The sequence below is a fragment of the Chlamydotis macqueenii genome, chromosome 26, assembly GCF_036417535.1.
Source record: "Chlamydotis macqueenii isolate bChlMac1 chromosome 26, bChlMac1.mat, whole genome shotgun sequence".
Lineage (NCBI taxonomy): Eukaryota > Metazoa > Chordata > Aves > Otidiformes > Otididae > Chlamydotis > Chlamydotis macqueenii.
The window spans coordinates 3777918-3792611 of NC_141581.1; the positions used below are offsets into that span (position 1 = coordinate 3777918).

General features: G+C 69.8%; 1 protein-coding gene and 1 non-coding gene across 2 annotated transcripts; one reads left to right on the plus strand and one right to left on the minus strand.

Moving 5' to 3' along the window:
* Positions 1-460: 460 nt before the first annotated feature.
* On the plus strand, positions 461-13782 carry ABCA7 (ATP binding cassette subfamily A member 7). Its single transcript, XM_086767039.1, has 49 exons — positions 461-560; positions 650-743; positions 964-1105; positions 1186-1313; positions 1388-1509; positions 1591-1776; positions 1882-1971; positions 2095-2314; positions 2419-2558; positions 2629-2745; positions 2873-3052; positions 3122-3330; positions 3429-3605; positions 3795-4017; positions 4123-4344; positions 4464-4668; positions 4741-4857; positions 5012-5183; positions 5364-5495; positions 5573-5712; positions 5800-5937; positions 6097-6308; positions 6448-6520; positions 6777-6979; positions 7096-7144; positions 7359-7421; positions 8092-8243; positions 8333-8457; positions 8535-8633; positions 8841-9036; positions 9144-9238; positions 9394-9426; positions 9626-9731; positions 9830-9904; positions 10131-10300; positions 10374-10551; positions 10633-10748; positions 10918-11062; positions 11150-11273; positions 11376-11505; positions 11576-11696; positions 11822-11884; positions 11965-12071; positions 12309-12450; positions 12520-12654; positions 12733-12836; positions 12964-13056; positions 13148-13385; positions 13464-13782. The coding sequence occupies exons 1-49, from the start codon at positions 495-497 to the stop codon at positions 13611-13613; spliced, it is 6717 nt and encodes a 2238-aa protein (XP_086623165.1). The 5' UTR covers positions 461-494; the 3' UTR covers positions 13614-13782.
* Positions 13783-14551: 769 nt separating this feature from the next.
* Positions 14552-14658, minus strand: LOC147597549 (U6 spliceosomal RNA). The gene has a single exon (XR_015261197.1). It is a non-coding gene; the product is annotated as a U6 spliceosomal RNA (small nuclear RNA).
* Between the last annotated feature and the right edge of the window lie 36 nt (positions 14659-14694).

Here is a 14694-nt window from a genome sequence, read left to right on the forward strand (position 1 = left end):
CCAGGGCGCGGGCGTTCGCCGGGCGGGAAGGTGCGAGTTCGGCCACGCGCCGAGAGTCTTGTCAGAAACACCTCAACCTTGCTGCCGGCCTGGCCACGTCCCGCACTTGGGGAAACTGAGGCACGGGCAGGTCCAGGCCCGGCTCGCCGCGGCCCCGAGCCGCTCCTGTGCCGCTCCCCGGGCCTGGCGTGCGAATCCCGCTCACAGCTCCTAACGCGGCGCCGACCTGGAGGCCCTTGCAGAGCTTGCGCCCTATTTTTGCTGCTTTTGGTGTAGAAAAGAAGATTTGAGGGCTTTGCTCCGGAAAGGAGCTTTGCTGCAGGAATGCCGGCCCGGCTCCAGCCGGCCCTCCGGAGCTCAGCCCTGTGCCCGGCGCTTTGCCCAGTCTGCCGTTAGCCAAGAGCCCCGGCCGTCGCCCCCAGCTTGGTGCTGACCCCCTGCTCTCGCCCCCAGCCGGAGCTGAGCAGGGCGCGGGGCGCGCGTCCCCCCCCACCATGGCCGTGGGCACCCAGCTGGGGCTGCTGCTCTGGAAGAACTTCACCTACCGCCGGCGGCAGCGGGTGAGTGGGTACCGGGCGGGAGGGTGCCCAGAGCTGCTCGGTCCCAGCACAGGGACCAGGACCCCTCCCCAACCGTGGGTCTCCCCCAGATCCAGCTGGCCATCGAGATCCTGTGGCCCCTCTTCCTCTTCTTCATCCTGATCGCCGTGCGGCAATCCCACCCGCCTTTCCAGCAGCATGAGTGTGAGTGTCCTGGGCCCTCTGGGGCGGCCGGGACCCCCCCAGTGCCTGCCGGGACCCCCCCCAACCCCAGCGTGGGAGCCCTGTGGGGCCCTGGGTGGCACGGGGGGAGACAAACCTGGGAGGTGGACAAGAGCCGGGGTCTCTGGCGTCTCTCCGCTTGGGAGTGTTTGCGGCCCAGGGGGTCCTGCGCTGCCCCCCCAGGTCTCTCCCTCTCCCGCAGGCCACTTCCCCAACAAGGCCCTGCCCTCGGCCGGCACCCTGCCCTGGCTCCAGGGCATCATCTGCAACGTGAACAACCCCTGCTTTCGGCACCCGACGGCGGGCGAGGCCCCCGGCGTGGTGGGCAACTTCGACGGCTCCATGTGAGTGGTGGGGCTCAGGGGGCTCAGCCGGGCAGCGGGGCCTGGGTGGGTGTCTCATTCCCCGCCGCGTGCCCCCGCAGCCTCTCCCGCCTGCTCGCCGAAGCCCGGAAGGTTCTGCTCCGTACCAATGGGCAACGGCTCCTACGCAGCATCACCCAGCTCCTGCCAGCCCTGCGCCGGCTCCGGGGGAGCGGGGCTCAGCGGAGGGGTGAGCACCGGGGACGGGGGGTGCCGGGGGAGCGAGACCCCCTGGATGACCCCAGCTCCTCCCCACCCACCCAGCCCTGCCGGTGAAGGGCTACCTGAGGGAGGACGAGAGCTTCTCGCGGTTCCTCCGGACCAACACGTCTCTGCCGCCGGCGCTGGTGGACGAGCTGCTGGGGGCTTCGCTCAGCCCCCGCATCGTGAGTGTTGGGCATGGTGCCTGCTCCCGGTGCCTGGGGTACCGGGGGGCTGCGACGTAAGCGGCCCCCCTTTCCCCCCAGTTCTCCACCCGCCTGCCGCTGAAGGCCGTGGTCTGCGACCCCTCGGAGCTGGGGGGCTTCCTGGTGGGGGGCGACGCCACCTCCACCCAACGCCTGCAGCGGGGGCTCTGCGCCCTGCCCAGCCCCCAGCTCCGCGCCATGGAGGGCTCCTTCCTCTCCCAGATCGACCTCCCCCGGCTCCTGGTGGTGAGCCCCTGGCCCGGCTGGGCCCTGGGTGCTGGAAGGTGCCGGGGCAGAGACCCCCGCCCTCCCCGCAGGGGCCGTGACCCCCTTCCCATGCTCCCCACATAGGAAGAGCTGAGCTCAGAGGCAGGCGGCATCGCTGGCGCTGTGGAAGCCGTGGGCGCCTTCCTTGCTGACGCGGCGGCTTTGATGGAGGAGGTAGCGCCCTGCTCCCGTGCCCCCCCCCATTCCACCCCCCTGCACCCCAGTGGTGCCCCGCTCCCCACCGAGTCCGTGGGCCTCCCCGCAGCCCCGCTCCGCTCCCCGTCCTGCTCTCCCCAGGTCTCCTCCATGAGCAGCCTGGCCGAGCTGCGGCGGGAGCTTGGGGCGCTGATGGCCCCCAACGCCAGCGCCTTTGGGGCCCTGTCGCGCATCGCCTGTGGGCACCCTGAGGGCGGGGGGCTCAGGATCCCCTCCCTCAACTGGTACGAGGACAACGACATCAAAGCCTTCCTGGACCGCAACAGCTCGGAGCGGAGAGCCTCGGCCGCCGGCAGCGCCAGCAGTGAGTGGGGCTGGGCTATGGGGGGGCTTGGTGGGGGGCTTGAGGGGCACGGACCCCCGGGGGGGTGCTGGTGGCAAGGGCTTGGCTCTGCCCCCACCCAGGTCCCTTCTGCCGAGAGCTGGTCCGCAGCCTAGAGTCCAGCCCCGTGTCGCGGGTCTTCTGGCGGGGGGTCAAGCCCCTCTTCATGGGTAAGATCCTGTACACGCCGCCCGGCCCCGGCCCCAACAGCGTCATGGCCGAGGTGAGTGGGGGGCTGCAGGGAGGCTGGGGAGGGTCTCACCCAGCCCTGCCTCACCTCCCACCCCGCGCAGGTGAACCGGACCTTCCGGGAGCTGGCGGTGCTGGGAGAGGCAGGGGGTGCCTGGCGGGAGCTGGGACCCCGCCTCTACGCCTTCCTCAACGGCAGCTTGGAGATGCAGGTCCTTCGGGTGCGTGGCCCCCGGACCCTCTCCCCATCGGGGACCGGGCTGCGGTGGGGTGGGGCGCAGCCAGGGGTCCTGGCCGGAAGCGGGGTGGGCTGCGTCGGCCCGCGGTCGGTACCCTGGTGCTTTGCAGGACCTGCTGCTGGCCCCGGGGACGGCCCGGCTCCTGGACGGGTTCCTCAACGGCACCTCCTGGAAGTTCCCAGCGCTGGCCAGGTTCCTGGCGGGGCCGGTGGCGGGGCCCGGGCTCACCTGGCACCAGGTTTACGCCGACGCCGACGCAGTCCTGGGCACACTGTCGCAGTTCATGGAGGTGCGTGTGGGCCCGGCTGCCCCGGGCGGGCTGGCCCCTGTGCCCCGCTGAGCCCGGCCTGCCCCGCAGTGTGTCTGCCTGGACAAGATCGAGGCGGTGGCCACCGAAGAGCAGCTGGTGGCCCGGGCCCTGGAGCTGCTGGAGGAGCAGCGGTTCTGGGCAGCTGTGGTCTTCCAGCCCCCCACCAACGCCACAGCCCCCACGCTGCCCTGCCACGTCCGCTACAAGATCCGCATGGACATCGATGGCGTCACCAGGACCAACAAGATCAAGGACAGGTCGGGGGACACCTGCCCTGTCAGTCTCCGTGGCCCCCAAGCATCCTGCACCCGCCGCAGTGGGGGTCCCCCCTCTCAGCGCTGTGCTCTGCCCCCAGGTTTTGGGACCCGGGCCCTGCGGCCGACCCCTTCAGCGACCTGCGTTACGTCTGGGGGGGGTTCGTCTACGTGCAGGACATGGTGGAGCAGGCGGTGGTGCGGGTGCAGACGGGGGCGGCCCCGCGGACAGGGGTCTACGTCCAGCAAATGCCCTACCCCTGCTACGTGGACGATGTGTGAGTGGGTCGGGGGGAACGGCCCTGGCCCCCCAGATCCTCGAGTGACCCCGCTGCTGTGGGGGACGGGGCTGAGCATCCTGCGGCCTCGCCGTCCCGGGGCTGGTGCGTGCCCCAGGGTGTCCCCTGCCCGGCGGTGGTCCTGGTGTGCCAGGCTGCGGGCTGAAGGGCCGGTGGCCTCTCCCCCAGGTTCCTGCGGGTCCTGAACCGCTCGCTGCCCCTCTTCATGACGCTGGCCTGGATCTACTCGGTGGCAATGATCATCAAGGGGGTGGTGCACGAGAAGGAGACGCGGCTCAAGGAGACCATGAAGACCATGGGACTGAGCAGCGGGATCCTCTGGCTCAGCTGGTTCCTCAGCAGCCTCATCCCCTTCCTCCTCAGCTCTGCCCTCCTCGTCCTTATCCTCAAGGCAGGTCGCAGGGCACAGGGGATGGTGTGGGTGACACAAGGAGTGTCGGGGCTGGGAGCCGGCACCTGGGGGCCTCCTCAGGCTGCAACCCACCTCTATCCGCAGCTGGGAAACATCCTGCCCTACAGCGACCCGGCCGTCATCTTCCTCTTCCTCAGCACCTTCTCGGTGGCCACCATCAGCCAGTGCTTCCTCATCAGCACCTTCTTCCCCCGCGCCAACCTGGCCTCAGCTTGCGGCGGCATCATCTACTTCTCTCTCTACCTGCCCTACGTGCTGTGCGTCGCCTGGCGCGACCACGTCACCTTCCCGCTCCGCGTCCTCGTGGTGAGCGGCCCCGGCTGCCCCCCTCCCCGATGCCCCGGGCCGTGCCGGGCAGGGGGCTTTGGGGCTGAACCCCTCCGGGCCGATCTTTCTGCTCACTCTGCCGGTCTTGCTGCCGCCAGAGCCTGCTGTCGCCGGTGGCCTTCGGCTTCGGCTGCGAGTACTTCTCCCTCTACGAGGAGCAGGGGGTGGGCATCCAGTGGCACAACCTGGGCGCCAGCCCCGTGCCGGGAGACCCCTACAATTTCGCCGCAGCCATGGGGCTGCTGCTGCTGGACGCCGGCCTCTATGGCCTGGCCACTTGGTACCTGGAGGGCGTATTCCCAGGTGAGCGTGGCCCCCCTGGCCCCCGACAGCCCCCTCCCCAGCCCCGGCCCCACTCAGCCCCCTCTGCTGCAGGTCAGTATGGGATCCCCAAGCCCTGGAATTTCCCCTTCCTGAAGAGCTACTGGCTTGGAGAGCCGTCCTCAGCCAGGCATCCCCCGTACCCCACCAGCCCCCCAGCTGGCCCCCAGGGTGAGCCCCTGCCCCTGCCCACCCCGGAGCCATGTGGCCACGGAGCTGGGCTGCAGCCCTCCCACCTGCGGTGGGCGTCCTACCCCATGGCAGGGGGTCCTGTCCCCCGTGGTGAGGGGTCCCACCGGGGATGTGACCCTCCGGTGGCTTCCAGTGCTGGTGGAGGAACCGCCCACCCAGCTCCAGCCTGGCGTCTCCGTCCGCAACCTGGTGAAGGTTTACCGCCACGGCAGCCGCGCGGCCGTCAACGGGCTGAGCCTGGACTTCTACGAGGGGCAGATCACCTCCTTCCTGGGCCACAACGGGGCCGGCAAGACCACCACCATGTGAGCCGGGGGCTGGCGGGCCCATGGTGGGAACGAGAGCTGAGCCTGGCTCTGCCACGTTCCTGTCCTGTCTGCCCTGATCCGGCCGGGCTCTGAGCCCCCTGCGTAGGAGGGAGCACCCCAGCCCGGAGCACGGTCCTGCTCTCCGTGACTCCCTTTTTCCGCTGATCCCCCATCCAGGTCCATCCTGACCGGCCTGCTGCCCCCCACCTCCGGCACTGCCTATATCCTGGGCTGGGACATCCGCTCTGATATGGACAGCATCCGCAAAACCATGGGGACGTGTCCCCAGCACAACGTGCTCTTCGATGTGTAGGCAAGGGGCAGGGTGGGCGGGGGGGAGCGGTGGCGGGCGCTGGCTGTCCCCCCTCACCCCTGCCCACCCCCAGCCTGACGGTGGAGGAGCACGTCTGGTTCTACGGGCGGCTGAAGGGGCTGTCAGAGGAGCGGGTGAAGGCGGAGATGGAGCAGCTGATCTGGGACACGGGGCTGCCCCACAAGCGTCGCGAGCAGACCAGGAACCTCTCGGGTGCGTGCGGTGGGCAGGACTGGCACCCCGAGCGGGGCTCCGCAGCCCCGGCCCCCACCCCGCAACGCTGTCCCTGCTGCCCGGCAGGCGGGATGCAGCGGAAACTCTCGGTGGCCATTGCCTTCGTGGGCGGCTCACGGGTGGTCATCCTGGACGAGCCCACGGCCGGCGTTGACCCCTACTCCCGCCGCAGCATCTGGGAGCTGCTGCTCAAGTACCGCAAAGGTCAGGGACGGGGGGACGGGGGACCCCGCTTCTCCCTCTGTGGAGAGCCAGCAGCAGGGCCCATGGGGCGAGCAGAGAGCCGCGCTGGCAGGGAGATGCCCACAAAGTGGGGGTCCAGCGAGGGGGCCCGGGGTCCAGCCCACTGCCTGACCCCCCCAGGCCGCACCATCATCCTGTCCACGCACTACATGGACGAGGCGGAGCTGCTGGGGGACCGCACCGCCATCATCTCGCAGGGGCGGCTCTGCTGCTGCGGGTCCCCGCTCTTCCTCAAATCCAGGCTGGGCACCGGCTACCACCTCACCCTGGTGAAGCGGGAGCAGGTCGGGATGGGCAGCAGCACTGGCACCATCCCCGGCACCACCAAAAAGGTGGGTGCCTTGGCCCCGCTGAGCGTCAGCTGAAAGGGTGGCCAGTGCCTCCACCCCAGGTATTGGGGGAGCGCCGAGCCCTGGGGTTGGGGCCGGATCCTGCCGCAGGGTGCCAGGCTGCGGCCGCCCTTTCCCGCAGAACGGCAGCGACTCGGAGTGCAGCGGTGACACCGGCCGGGGCAGCGAGCGGAGCAGTGAGGCCAGCGCTGTGGGTGAGGGTCCCGTCCCTCCCTGTGCCCTCAGTGCAGCGTCACCCTCCCTCGTGCTCCCCATGGAGCCCCGTCGGCCAGGGGGGTCCCCGGGTGCACTCAGCCAGCCCTTGGCCCCCCTCCACTGGTGGAGCAGAAGGGGCACCTTGCCCTCCTGCCCCTTCCAACCACCCCCCCAGGGACCCCCAAACCGGGGTCCAGGGTGCTGCACTGGCCACCAGCTCCTGCCCCGGGTTCCCAGCCCTCCCTGTCCCCCCAGATGTGGCCCAGCTGTCAGCACTGATCCAGAAACTGGTGCCCGGCTCCCGGCTGGTGGAGGACATCGGGCACGAGGTGCTCTTCATCCTGCCCTACAGCGGGGCCAAGGACGGCACCTTTGGGGACCTCTTCCAGGAGCTGGATGCCCGCCTGGGGGAACTTGGCATCTCCAGCTACGGCATCTCCGACACCACCCTGGAAGAGGTGCCCAGAGGAGCTGCGGCCGGGGGGTGGGGGCTGCCTGTGACCTGGGGGGCTTGCCTCGCCGGGGCGGTGGGCGCCGATGGCGGTGTTTAACGGCAGCCCCCTCCCGCCCTCAGATCTTTCTGAAGGTGGCCCAGGACGCGGGGGTGGATGCTGACGTGGCAGGTAAAACGCTTCGGTCCTTGCTGGGGCTGAGCTTTGGGGGGGGCCGGGGGGAGATGCTCAGCAGCGTGGGGGGGTGCTGGGGCGAGCGCTGCACTGCTCGGAGCAGAGGGGGTCCCAGGACTGGGGTCCCCACTGGAAGCACCCATGGGAGCAGGGAGGTGGCACAGGCTGTGGCCTCATCCCCACCCTGGCGCTCGCGCCGTTGTTTTGTCAGGAACCAGGAGAGAAGGAACCCCCAGCGAGGGGGGGGACGTGGATGCGGCTGACGGGGAGCTGGGTGAGGAGGGGGGAGCTGGGATTGGGGACCCCCAAGCTGCCCAGCTCCTGCTGCTGGGTGCCCCCCCCCCCCCCCCCCACTCCTTGGGCTGGGGCCGTGGCACGCGTCCATCCGGGCAGGCGTCCCTTCGGACACCCGTCCATCTGGGCAGGCAGCGGGCAGGGGGAGGCTGAGGGACGCTGGCGCAGCATCGCTCCCGTCCGGCCTCGGGGTCTCGCCCACGGCATGGGGCAAGGCGAGGGGCGGGGAGGGCAGTGGGTTTTGGGGGGACCTGGTTCTGTGCACGGGTTGGGATGGGACATGAAATCCCGGGGGATGTAGCCAGGCCCTTCTCCTGGAGCTGGGGGCAGCCCTGGGGTCTGGGGGGGGCCTGTGATGGTTTGGGGAGCCGGGGTCGGTGCTAACCCTGGGCGGGCAGGCGCTGGCGTGGCTGTGACCCCTCTTTCCTCTCCTTTGCACTGAGCCCAAGGAGCCCGGCGAGGTAGGAGCTGGGGGCTGGAGGGGGGCTGGGGGGTCCCGTCACATCCCCGCATGCAGCGCCCCATCCCCACTGGGGTGGGGGGACACCCCTGCCAGCCCACCATCCCCCCACGTGCCGCCCGCCACAAGCCCTTGTCCCTCGCCACCCGCTCTGTGGGGGCTGAGGCCTGACCCGTCTCTGCCCTTACAGCCGAAGACCCCCGAGAGACCGACCTGCTGCGGGGGGCCGGGCAGGCCTGCAGCAGGGTGAGGGGCTGGGCACTCACCCGCCAGCAGCTCCGTGCCCTCTTCATCAAGAGGATGCTCCACGCCCGGCGCAGCACCCGGGGCTTCTTCGCGCAGGTACGGCCGGGGACCGGGGTGCGGCCGGGGGGACCCCATGGGATGGGGCAGGGGGCGCAGAGCCGGCCCTGACTGCTGGCCCCTGGCAGATCGTCCTGCCTGCCATCTTCGTCTGCATCGCACTGCTCTTCAGCCTCATCGTGCCGCCCTTCGGGAAGTACCCGCCGCTGCGCCTCCAGCCCTCCATGTACGGGCAGCAGTTCACCTTCTTCAGGTGTGTCCCCACCCCCCTGTCCCCCGGCGTCCCCCCATTTCCCACTGCCGCCGTCTCACTCCCACGTCTTCCGGCAGCAACGACGCCCCGGGGGACCCCGACACGGCTGGGCTCCTGGCCGCGCTGCTGGCCGAGCCGGGCTTCGGCACCCAGTGCATGAAGGATGCTGGGGAGACGTGAGTGCCTGCGCCCCGCGGGGGTGGGGGCTGGAGGGGCTGGGAGGGGGCGGTTGTGGCTCGGCCCCCGCCTCCATGCCCACCTCTCGGCCAGGAGCAGTGCGGACCCCCAGCCATCTGCGCGGTGGGAGGGTGATGGCAGCCGCGGGCAGGGGCAGGTCCCGATGCCTCTGGTAACAGGGGTCTCTCCCCCCCCCTATGGCCCAGGACGGGGCCATGCCCTCCAGCTTCCCACCCCCATGGCTTCTCGGTCCCCCCCACCCCCCCGGCCTTGCTGGAAGCGCTGCGGCGCGGGAACTGGACGCAAGCCGAGCCGTCCCCCCCGTGCTGGTGCAGCAGGCCGGGGACTCGCAGGATGCTGCCCGACTGCCCCGAGGGGGCCGGGGGGCTCCCGCCACCCCAGGTAACCCCCAGCCCGCAGCGGGGCCGGCCCTGGGTGCAGGCGATGCTTCAGAGCGGCCGGCGAGGCCGTGGGTCCGTCCAGCCAGTCCATCTGTCCATCCCCACCAGGTGCGAAGGGGCACAGGCGACGTCCTGCAGAACCTGACGGGCAGGAACATCTCGGACTACCTGGTGAAGACCTACCCCCAGATCATCCGCCGGGAGTGAGTGCTGGGAACGGGGCTGTCCTGGGGACACCGCGGGATGGGACCCTGGGGACCAAACCCCGGAGGGCACCGCAGGGTACAGGGCAACTGCTGGGTGCTGCCATAATGTCTCCTCGGGGGGGGTTTCTCCCCCTCCACCCCATTTCTTTCAGGCTGAGGAACAAGAAGTGGGTGAACGAGCAGAGGTGAGCCCGGGGAGGGGATGGGGCCTCACGCAGATGGGGCAGAGGGGAGGCAGGAGCCCAAGCGTCATCTGGGCGGCCTCAGCCCTTCGCTGTGTGCCCCTCACCGCAGCGTCTGGGCAGGTGGAGGAGCTGGGTGTTGGCAAGAGCAGCGGTGTGGAAAATGGGTGGCAGGTTTGGACGTGCCCGTCTCTGCCCGCAGGTACGGCGGCTTTTCTCTGGGGGCCGGCAGCTCCCAGGCCCTGCCGTCGGCGGCGGAGGTGGATGAGGCCGTGCTGGAGCTCCGGGCGCTGTTCAACGTCACCCCGGTACGGCTGGGGCTCTGCTCCCCGGCTTGGCCCCAGCATCCCGGCACTGGGAGGGCTCTGGCTGAAGCCCACTCCTCACCCCATGCTCCCGCACCCAGGGCAGCCCCTCGGACCAGTTCCTGAGCAACCTCAGCCGCTTCATCGAGGGCTTGGACGCTCGCAGGAACATCAAGGTGAGCCCGGCGCCGGGGCTGGGGGTCCTGCGGGGAGAGCTGGGAGGTGGCGAGGGACGCAGCACCCGGGTCCCCATACTGGGTTGGAGCAGCCTGAGAAGGACCGAGCCCGGCGGGGGCTGGATGGGAGCGGGAGCCCAGCGGGGAGCGGGGTGCTGCGGGCGTAGCTGGCAGTGGTGCCAGGGTGGGAGTGGGGCTCTGAGGCGCCGGGCTCCCCTGGCTGCAGGTCTGGTTCAACAACAAGGGCTGGCACGCCATGGTCTCCTTCCTCAACGTGGCCAGCAATGGGCTCCTGCGCGCCCAGCTGCCTGCCGGGACCGACGCCGCGCTCTACGGCATCACGGCCACCAACCACCCCCTCAACCTCACCAAGGAGCAGCTCTCGGAGGCCGCACTGTGAGTGCTGGGGATGGGGGTCCCATGGGGCCACCCCACCCTATCCCCAGCTGAGCCCTCCCCTCTGCGACAGGATGGCCACCTCGGTGGACGTGCTGGTCTCCATCTGCGTGATCTTCGCCATGTCCTTCGTCCCGGCCAGCTTTGTGCTCTTCCTCATCGAGGAGCGGGTCAGCAAGGCCAAGCACCTGCAGTTCGTCAGCGGGATGAAGCCCATCACCTACTGGCTGGGCAACTTTGCTTGGGACATGGTGTGGGACGGGGATGGGGTACAGCACCCAGGGGGCTGGGTCCCACTCGTGACGCCCTCCTCATCATCTCCGTGTCCGCAGTGCAACTACCTGGTCCCTGCGTTTCTGGTCATCCTCATCTTCCTCTGCTTCCAGCAGAAGTCCTACGTGTCCTCCGCCAACCTGCCCTCCCTGGTGCTGCTGCTGCTGCTCTACGGGTGAAGGGCTGGGGGAGTCCAGCCGGGGCCGGACCCCAGGGCAGCGGGAGGAACAGGGGGGCTCTGAGCGGCACCCTGGCTCAGGGGGTCATGGCGGTGGGGTGGCGGGTGCCGTGCCCCCCGGATGGGAGGCGCCCCTCAGCCAGCCCCTACGTCTCTGCCCCTCCAGCTGGTCCATCACCCCCCTGATGTACCCAGCCTCCTTCCTCTTCAGCATCCCCAGCACCGCCTACGTGGCCCTGACGTGCGTCAACCTCTTCATCGGCATCAACGGCAGCGTGGCCACCTTTGTGCTGGAGCTCTTTGTGGACCAGGTGAGCCTCCGCGCTGCCCCGGACCCCTCTTCCGTCCCCGCAGGGCCAGCACCAGCTCCCCTACCCCTCTCCTCGCTGCCCCGGCAGAACCTCAACGACATCAACCGCGTCCTGAAGAAAGTTTTCCTCATCTTCCCCCACTTCTGCCTGGGCCGAGGCCTCATCGACATGGTGAAGAACCAGGCGATGGCCGATGCCTTCGAGAGGTTTGGTGAGTCCAGAGGTGTTGGGGCTGCTCCCCCTCCCCAAAGCCTGGCCAACGCAGGCCGTCCCCGGCGTCGCCCCCTCCTACAGCGCCTTTCGCTGCTCGCAGGGGACAGGAGCTTCGTGTCCCCGCTGTCCTGGGATCTGGCAGGGAAGAACATGTTCGCCATGGCCGTTGAGGGCATCGTCTTCTTCCTCTTCACCCTCCTGCTGCAATACCGCTTCCTCCTGCGGCCCAGGTGAGGACCGGCCATGGGGCGGCTGTGGCGTGGGTCAGCCCTGGAGTGTCCCTGCCGCTGTCGCCCCTAGGCCGCAGGCTCTGCAGCTGCCCTCGCTGGGGGAGGAGGACCGGGACGTGGCCAGGGAGCGGGCGAGGGTGAGCAGCAGCCCCCCGCACGGTCACCTCCTGCTGCTGAAGGACCTGACCAAGGTGCGTGCCGTGGGGTCGGACCCTGCCCCGGCTCTCGCTGCGGGCCTCCGGTCTCTCCGTTGCCCCCATCCCGCTAGCGGGTGATGGTGGGGAGCATCCAGCGCCGTCTCGGCTTTGCCGTGCAGGTGTACCGGCGCAGGAAGGTTCCGGCGGTGGATCGGCTCTGCGTGGCCGTTCCCCCCGGGGAGGTGAGTGCTGGGTGGGGGGACAGACGGATGGTGCCACGGGCAGGGCCGCGGGTGCCGTAACCCCGCTCTGTGCCCCGCAGTGCTTCGGCCTCCTGGGCGTGAACGGCGCGGGGAAGACCTCCACCTTCAAGATGCTGACGGGGGACACAGAGGTGACGCTGGGGGAGGCCTGGCTGAAAGGGCACAGGTGGGCGAGATGGAGGGATCCCTGCTCCCCCTCTCCTTGTCCCCACAGCACACGTGCTGTCACCCCCGTCCCCAGCCTGTGCTCCTCCTCGCCCTCGTCCCCGCGGCGTGTTTGCGTCCTCGTCCTCATCCCGGCAGCGTGCTGATCCCTGTTCCCGTAGCGTGCTCGGCCTCGTCCCTGTCCCTGGAGCTTGTCCCCGTCCCCGCGGCGTGCTCAGCCGTGTCCCCGTCCCCGCAGCGTGCTCACCGACCTGCAGTCCGTACACCAGCACATGGGTTACTGCCCCCAGTTCGACGCCATCACGGACCTGCTGACGGGGCGGGAGCACCTGGAGTTTTACAGCCGCCTGCGCGGGGTCCCGGAGGAGGAGACCCCCGGGGTAGGGCCCGCACCCCAGCCTCCCAACCCAGGGGATCCCCCATCCTCATCCCCTCCGTGTCTCTCGCAGGTGGCTCGGTGGGGCATCGCCAAGCTGGGGCTGGAGCCGCACGCGGACCGGCCGGCGGGCAAGTACAGCGGGGGCAACAAGCGCAAGCTCTCCACGGCCATAGCCCTCCTCGGCTCCCCCCCCGTCGTCTTCCTGGTGAGTGGGGGCGGCGGGGGGGTCCCGTGGCAGTACCCAGCCCCCTCCTGGGCTGACATGGCCACCGGGCCGTTGCAGGATGAGCCCACGACCGGAATGGACCCACGTGCCCGGCGGTTCCTGTGGGACTGCATCCTCAGCGTTGTCCGGGAGGGCAGGTCCGTGGTGCTCACGTCCCACAGGTGAGCCCCCCGCCCCGTGGCCCATGGCACCCCCGGAGGGGAGCAGCACCCCTCTGCCCCCATGGCACCCCCAAAGGGGAGCACCCCCCCCCCGGTCCTGGGGGGCCTCACGCCTGCCCCCCGGCAGCATGGAGGAGTGCGAGGCACTGTGCACCAGGATGGCCATCATGGTCAACGGCCGCTTCCGCTGCCTGGGCAGCGTCCAGCACCTCAAGAACAGGTACCAGGGGCTGCGGCAGCCAGGGGTGGCCGCCCTGCGGGGATGGGGACGCGGCCGATCCCCTGCTGTGATGTCTTGCTCACCGCTGCAGGTTTGGGGACGGCTACACGGTGGTGGTGCGGGTGGGTGGCCCCGGGCCAGAGCCGGTGGAGAGCCTGATGCTGCGCCATTTCCCGGGCATCGTGCTGAAGGAGCGGCACGGGGGGCTGCTGCAGTACCAGCTGCCCTCCCACGCCGGCTCCCTGGCCAGTGTCTTCAGCCTCCTGGCAGCCCACCGCAGCCCCTGCCACATCGAGGACTATTCCGTGTCCCAGACCACCCTCGACCAGGTGACAGGGGCACACGGGGCACGAGGGCACAGGGGATGGGGTCCCACAGCACTGCCCCTCACCCTGCGCTCCCCGCAGGTCTTCATGCACTTTGCCAGGGAGCAGAGCGATGAGGACCCGGGGGAGGCCGCGACCCCGGGGCAGGATGTGACCCCGGCAGTGCCGAGCCCTGATGGGAGGCTGACACCGTTCCTGGAGGACGACAGCTACCAGGAGAGCACTGTCTGAGCGGGGCCACGCTGCCCTGCGGACCCCTCCCCAGCCGTCACCACGACCTGGGGTCCCCTGGGCTTCCGGCCACTTGAGGAGGACGGAAGTTGCAGTTGGGGCTTGGCTGCATCCCACCCGCCGACACAGGGCCACCATCCCCATGGGACAATGCCAGCGCTGGGGAGGGTCAGAGCACCAGGCCATGGTTGGCCCCTGCATCCCTTCAGCGGGGTGGTACCCTGGGGGGGTCTGTGTTTGGGTGGGGGGGCAGAGCCAGGTGCTGGGGCGGGCCCTGGGACCCCTGCTCTCCGCTGTAAAAGAGCGATTCAATAAACACCCGCGGCACTGCCGGGGGGCTGGATGGCCCTCGCACCGCTGCAGCCCTGCAGGGTCACGGGGCGGGGGGCACAGTGGGCCGCAGGGCAGCAGGATAGCCCTTGCACGGGGGGGCACATAGCAGCCAGCATGGCCCCCTGCTCTGCTGCTGCCCCGCAGCCCCTTCCCCACAGTTCCCTGTGTGGACGAAGGTCAGCTGGGGTCTTCCTCTGGGTGGGCCAGGGCAGGGGTCTCTGCCTGGACAGGGGTCTCTGCCTGCCACCCTCCCTGGAGCTCCGTCCTTCTCCCCCCATGGGTGCCCCAGCGCGGGGCAGGGGCCTCGCCCTCAGTCGGCTGTCCCACTGTGACCTGCGCCGCGCAGGGACCCGAGCAGGGCTGGGCTGAGCCCCCGGGCTGGGGGTGCGAAGGTTTCAGGGTGCCCGTCTCCTCCCTCACCCCTGGGACCCCTCTCCTCTGGTGGGAGGGCAGAAGCCGTCCCCAGGAGGCTCCCCTGACCGGACGGGAGGTCTGTACCCCGTGCACCGCCACGGCACGGAGGTGCCCCCAGCACGGAGCGGGGGCCAAAACGGGTCCCCCAGAGCAGGAGGGGGGAGGTTTGTAATATTCTGGAAAAAAAAGGAAAAAATATGGAACGCTTCACGAATTTGCGTGTCATCCTTGCGCAGGGGCCATGCTAATCTTCTCTGTATCGTTCCAATTTTAGTATATGTGCTGCCGAAGCGAGCACGAACTGGGCTCTCGCGGCGATGCTATTTGAACCTCT